The sequence below is a fragment of the Salmo salar genome, chromosome 11, assembly GCF_965601325.2.
Source record: "Salmo salar chromosome 11, fSalSal1, whole genome shotgun sequence".
NCBI lineage: Eukaryota > Metazoa > Chordata > Actinopteri > Salmoniformes > Salmonidae > Salmo > Salmo salar.
Genome location: NC_138301.1, coordinates 55,005,024 through 55,012,013, shown reverse-complemented (window position 1 = coordinate 55,012,013; position 6,990 = coordinate 55,005,024). Strand labels below are relative to the sequence as shown.

Genomic DNA, 6,990 nt, shown 5'->3' with positions numbered 1-6,990 from the left:
TTAGCTTTATTCTTAGCCAGGTCACAGTTGTAAATGAGAACTTGTTCTCAACTAGCCTACCTGGTTAAATAAAGGTGAAATAAATAAAATAAAAAAATAAAAATATGTTGACTGAGTCTGTACATAGTCAAAGCTTTCCTTAAGTTTGGGTCAGTCACAGTGATCAGGTATTCTCTCTCTCTCTCTCTCTCTCTCTCTCTCTCTCTCTCTCTCTCTCTCTCTCTCTCTCTGTGTCTCTGTCTCTCTCTCTCGGTCGCTCTCTCTGTCTCTGTCTCTCTCTCTCTCTCTGTCTCTCTCTCTCTGTCTCTCTATCCTGTAATATCAGCACTTTGACTTTCAGGATCTCAATTCCTTCTATTAGCAGCCGATCCCTGATGCAGTATAATTACAAGGTGATGGTGTCTGTGTTAATGTTCTAGTGCTATAGTGCCCTCTTGTGGTATAGATACTGCACTGCACAGCATGCCAGGGCGTTTCAATACTCCTTACTATAGAATACCTTACTATGTACACTGAGTGTCACATTTTCAGGAACACGTTCCTGATATTGAGTTTCACTGATCTTTTGCCCTCAGAACAGCCTTCTTTGGGTCATGGACTCTACAAGGTGTTAAAGCGTTCCACAGGGATGCTGGCCCATGTCGACTCCAATGCTTCCCACAGTTGTGTCAAGTTGTCTGGATGTCCTTTGAGTGGTGGACCATTCTTGATACACACAGGAAACTACTGAGCGTGAAAAACCCAGCAGTGTTGCAGGTCTTGACACAAACCAGTGTTCCTGTCACCTACTACCATACCCCGTTCTTTTGTCTTGCACATTCACCCTCTGAATGACACACATACACAATCCATGTCTCAATTTGTCTCAAGGCTTAAAAATCCTTCTTTAACCTGTCTCCTCCCCTTCATCTACACTGATTGAAGTGGATTTAACAAGTGACATGAATAAGGGATCATAGCGTTCACCTGGATTCACCTGGTCAGTCTGTCATGGAAAGAGCAGGTGTTCCTAATGTTTTGTCCACCTATTGTATGTTGTACGCAGTGGAAGAGAACACAGACTTGTATTTGTAACATTGAAAATACACCCAGGGAAGGCAGCTCTACCGCGTTGGTAACAAGAGACGTTTAGTTTGGCGCAAGAGCGCGCCGGGAACCTGAGAGCGCGCCTGGTCAGTAGCGAAATGCCGTCAACACGGTGCTCGGTAAACTTTGAAAAGAAACGAGAGTGAACGAAGAAGTTTGTGGACACGCTTTGACAGTCATTTCAACATGGTAAGAACTTTTTAAAATGGCTCTATATTGTGGTCTATTTAACTTTATTCTAATGGTTATCTGTGTGCGTCATCTAAGGTCTTGCGCCGCACAATTGCCCTTGATATTTGATGATGCAGGCTATGAAGTCCCATCAAATGTGCCTACAATAAGTTGCTAATCAGAGCTGGCCAACAGTCTAGTAGTAATAGTATGTAATAACACTAGTTATAAACTGGGTGGTTCCAGCCCTGAATGCTGATTGGCTGACTGCCATGACCGTATACCACAGGTATGATAAAACATTTATTTTTACTGCTCTAATTATGTTGGTAACCAGTTTATAATAGCAATAAGGCACCTCTTATTGCGCTGGTCGTACGTAAGAACAGCCGTTAGCCGTGGTATATTGGCCATATACCACATCTCCTCTGGCCTTATTGCTTCATTATAACACTAGTTATAACAGGTTATACTCATAATTCATATATTGTAATGATCATTTAAAAAAAGACACGTTTTGTTTTGTACTAGGCTAAATGTTTCTCTGATTTGGTGATGTTGGCCATGTTGCACGTCTCCATGTTTGTTATTGTACAACTCCAAGCAGACACCACACTGCACCTGCTGAACTATCATATTATTCTGTTCTTTTACACAGGGTTTACTTCTATAATGGGAGGAATAGAGAACCCATCTGAGACAGCTATATTACACATCATAACCCCGGCATCGTCCCCGTCAATGACTGCAGGCATGGCCCTGTTCAAGCAGCAGACAGTGGAGGATTTCTACGACATCGGAGAAGAATTAGGAAGGTACAGTATTCCATAGGGGCGGCAGGTAGTCTAGTGGTTAGAGCGTTGGGCCAGTAACCAGCAGGTAGCCTAGTGGTTAGAGTGTTGGGCCAGTAACCAGCAAGTAGCCTAGTGGTTAGAGCGTTGGGCCAGTAACCAGCAGGTAGCCTAGTGGTTAGAGCGTTGGGCCAGTAACCAGCAGGTAGCCTAGTGGTTAGAGCGTTGGGCCAGTAACCAGCAGGTAGCCTAGTAGTTAGAGCGTTGGGCCAGTAACCAGCAGGTAGCCTAGTGGTTAGAGCGTTGGGCCAGTAACCAGCAGGTAGCCTAGTGGTTAGAGCGTTGGGTCAGTAACCAGCAGGTAGCCTAGTAGTTAGAGCGTTGGGCCAGTAACCAGCAGGTAGCCTAGTGGTTAGAGCGTTAGGTCAGTAACCAGCAGGTAGCCTAGTGGTTAGAGCGTTGGGTCAGTAACCAGCAGGTAGCCTAGTGGTTAGAGCGTTGGGTCAGTAACCAGCAGGTAGCCTAGTGGTTAGAGCGTTGGGTCAGTAACCAGCAGGTAGCCTAGTGGTTAGAGCGTTGGGCTAGTTACCAGCAGGTAGCCTAGTGGTTAGAGCGTTGGGCCAGTAACCAGCAGGTAGCCTAGTAGTTAGAGCGTTGGGTCAGTAACCAGCAGGTAGCCTAGTGGTTAGAACGTTGGGAGACTCAGTAATATGACGTAGCTGAAAGACCTGTTTGAAGGTAGACTCAGTAATATGACGTAGATTAAAGACCTGTTTAAAGGTAGACTCAGTAATATGACGTAGATTAAAGCCCTGTTTGAAGGTAGACTCAGTAATATGATGTAGATTAAAGACCTGTTTAAAGGTAGACTCAGTAATATGACGTAGATTAAAGCCCTGTTTGAAGGTAGACTCAGTAATATGACGTAGCTGAAAGACCTGTTTAAAGGTAGACTCAGTAATATGACGTAGATTAAAGCCCTGTTTGAAGGTAGACTCAGTAATATGACGTAGATTAAAGCCCTGTTTGAAGGTAGACTCAGTAATATGACGTAGATTAAAGCCCTGTTTGAAGGTAGACTCAGTAATATGACGTAGCTGAAAGACCTGTTTAAAGGTAGACTCAGTAATATGACGTAGATTAAAGCCCTGTTTGAAGGTAGACTCAGTAATATGACGTAGATTGAAGACCTGTTTAAAGGTAGACTCAGTAATATGACGTAGATTAAAGACCTGTTTAAAGGTAGACTCAGTAATATGACGTAGATTAAAGACCTGTTTAAAGGTAGACTCAGTAATATGACGTAGATTAAAGCCCTGTTTGAAGGTAGACTCAGTAATATGACGTAGCTGAAAGACCTGTTTAAAGGTAGACTCAGTAATATGACGTAGATTAAAGCCCTGTTTGAAGGTAGACTCAGTAATATGACGTAGATTAAAGCCCTGTTTGAAGGTAGACTCAGTAATATGACGTAGATTAAAGCCCTGTTTGAAGGTAGACTCAGTAATATGACGTAGCTGAAAGACCTGTTTAAAGGTAGACTCAGTAATATGACGTAGATTAAAGCCCTGTTTGAAGGTAGACTCAGTAATATGACGTAGATTGAAGACCTGTTTAAAGGTAGACTCAGTAATATGACGTAGATTAAAGACCTGTTTAAAGGTAGACTCAGTAATATGACGTAGATTAAAGACCTGTTTAAAGGTAGTCTCAGTAATATGACGTAGATTAAAGCCCTGTTTAAAAGGCTTCCTTTGAGCCTGCCTCACAATGTGTAGTTCTGTTTTTGTTCATATTAGAAGACAACAAGGTGGATGTTATAACATGGTCATAGACATGCAGCTCATCACTACAAGCCATTAGGCTCTATGTGCAGCTCTATCTCAGTTCCCTGTCTGTAGCTTTACCCAGTCTGGAAACCAACACAGTTCAAAACTACATGTTTCAAAGAGATGAAGGGAATCTTGGTTGAGGTAACATTGTTTTCTTCCTGTACTGACCGGGTTCTCAAACCACTCAGGCTGTACTCAGTGACCCAGTAGTTTATATGAAGTCACTTCTCCTCTAGAGGCTGAGCTGACAGGCAGTCACTCCTCCTCTAGAGGCTGAGCTGGCAGGCAGTCACTCCTCCTCTAGAGGCTGAGCTGGCAGGCAGTCACTCCTCCTCTAGAGGCTGAGCTGGCAGGCAGTCACTCCTCCTCTAGAGGCTGAGCTGGCAGGCAGTCACTCCTCCTCTAGAGGCTGAGCTGGCAGGCAGTCACTCCTCCTCTAGAGGCTGAGCTAGCAGGCAGTCACTCCTCCTCTAGAGGCTGAGCTGGCAGGCAGTCACTCCTCCTTTAGAGACAGCTGGCAGGCAGTCACTCCTCCTCTAGAGGCAGCTGGCAGGCAGTCACTCCTCCTCTAGAGGCAGCTGAGCTGACAGGCAGTCACTCCTCCTCTAGAGACAGCTGAGCTGACAGGCAGTCACTCCTCCTCTAGAGGCAGCTGAGCTGACAGGCAGTCACTCCTCCTCTAGAGACAGCTGAGCTGACAGGCAGTCACTCCTCCTCTAGAGGCAGCTGAGCTGACAGGCAGTCACTCCTCCTCTAGAGGCTGAGCTGGCAGGCAATCACTCCTCCTCTAGAGGCTGAGCTGACAGGCAGTCACTCCTCCTCTAGAGGCAGCTGAGCTGGCAGGCAATCAGTCCTCCTCTAGAGGCTGAGCTGACAGGGAGTTACTCCTCCTCTACAGGCTGAGCTGGCAGGCAGTCACTCCTCCTCTAGAGACAGCTGAGCTGACAGGCAGTCACTCCTCTAGAGGCTGAGCTGACAGGCAGTCACTCCTCCTCTAGAGGCAGCTGAGCTGACAGGCAGTCACTCCTCCTCTAGAGACAGCTGAGCTGACAGGCAGTCACTCCTCCTCTAGAGGCAGCTGAGCTGACAGGCAGTCACTCCTCCTCTAGAGGCTGAGCTGGCAGGCAGTCACTCCTCACGCTGCAGTTTAAAGATGGCCTCCTTCTATCTTTAGAAATGTGTGTCTATGTTTAATCACACAGCTACACTATGAATGAGGAAGTGGAGTGTTACTTTACCTCACTGTCTCACTGTACTGACAGTAGAGGAAAAACACATGGAGTCACGGTCACTGTCTGTGCCCCAAATGGCCCCCTATCGGCCCTGGACATAAGCAGTGCACTCTATAGGGAATATACACTCTTAGAAAAAAAGGTTCTATCTAGAACCTAAAAGGGTTCTTCGGCTGTCCCCATAGGAGAACCCTTTGAAGAACCCTTTTTGAGTTCAATGTTGAACGCTTTACACAGAGGGTAGAACCCTTTACACAGAGGGTTCTACATGGAACCCCAAATAGTTCTGTCTGGAACCAAAAATGGATCTACCTGGAACCAAACAGGGTTCTCCTATGTGAACAGCCAAAGAACCCTTTTGGAGCCCTTTTTTTCTAAGAGTGAAGGGTGCAGCTATGGTACACAGCCACTGAATGACCGTTGACTTAATTCCCTCGTCCTCTTGGTGTCCTTTCTTTGCTCTGTTATATGTGAGGATACAAGCCCAGAGTTGGGTCAATACATCCAAGTATTGGAAGAATTTGAGGAGCGCTTGATTTAGCTCAGAGTGACTTCTGGTGCTGTTCTCCTGGTTCCATTGTACAGGGGACAGAATACTAAATCATAGGCTACCATAGGCGACCGTATGCAGTGAACACAGGTGTGTACAACAGCGAATGGTATTTGGATATGTTTAGTTGTCTGTGAAAGTGTATGATGTAAAACCCCAGAGTTGTCAGGCTTAGCTCACGCTGCTGTATTGCCACTACACTATGAATAGATCGGTAGCCTCGCAGGAAGAAATGTCTGAACATTCTGTAGGACAAATTGAGTTAACCCTTCACACATACCACACCTTCTGACTGCACCGTGGTCATTTACAGTGTTTAAAGAGACAGTGTTTCCACCGCAACAAACATTAGAAATGTAATATTGTAATAATACATGAAAATCCTCTTGACAATATCCTCTGATACGGAAATAACATACGGTCCCATCTGCCCTTCGTCTGATCTGATTCTGTAGAGGCCACATGTTGTAGGTGTTAACATACCGTCCCATCTGGCCTTCTTTTGATCTGATTCTGTAGAGACCACATGTTGTAGGTGTTAACATACCGTCCCATCTGGCCTTCTTCTGATCAAATCAAATCAAATTTATTTATATAGCCCTTCGTACATCAGCTGATATCTCAAAGTGCTGTACAGAAACCCAGCCTAAAACCCCAAACAGCAAGCAATGCATGTGAAAGAAGCACGGTGGCTAGGAAAAACTCCCTAGAAAGGCCAAAAACCTAGGAAGAAACCTAGAGAGGAACCAGGCTATGAGGGGTGGCCAGTCCTCTTCTGGCTGTGCCGGGTGGATATTATAACAGAACATGGTCAAGATGTTAAAATGTTCATAAATGACCAGCATGGTCAAATAATAATAGTCATAGTAGTTGTCGAGGGTGCAACAAGCACGTCCGGTGAACAGGTCAGGGTTCCATAGCCGCAGGCAGAACAGTTGAAACTGGAGCAGCAGCACGGCCAGGTGGACTGGGGACAGCAAGGAGTCATCATGCCAGGTAGTCCTGAGGCATGGTCCTAGGGCTCAGGTCCTCCGAGAGAAAGACAGAAAGAGAGAAAGAGAATTAGAGAGAGCATATTTAAATTCACACAGGACACCGGATAAGACAAGAGAAATACTCCAGATGTAACAGACTGACCCTAGCCCCCCGACACATAAACTACTGCAGCATAAATACTGGAGGCTGAGACAGGAGGGATCAGGAGACACTGTGGCCCCATCCGATGAAACCCCCGGACAGGGCCAAACAGGCAGGATATAACCCCACCCACTTTGCCAAAGCACAGCCCCCACACCACTAGAGGGATGTCTCCAACCACCAACTTACCG

General features: G+C 45.8%; 1 protein-coding gene across 1 annotated transcript in view; it reads left to right on the top strand.

Moving 5' to 3' along the window:
• The first annotated feature begins 1,091 nt into the window (after positions 1 to 1,091).
• The window catches only part of LOC106562491 (death-associated protein kinase 3), a 539,985-nt gene continuing 534,086 nt past the window's right edge, over positions 1,092 to 6,990 (top strand). Inside the window, exons 1-2 of the mRNA XM_082958026.1 lie at positions 1,092 to 1,275; positions 1,916 to 2,072. Coding sequence (XP_082814152.1) covers positions 1,930 to 2,072 — 143 coding nt within the window. The 5' untranslated portion in view covers positions 1,092 to 1,275; positions 1,916 to 1,929. The remainder of the gene's footprint in view (positions 1,276 to 1,915; positions 2,073 to 6,990) is intronic.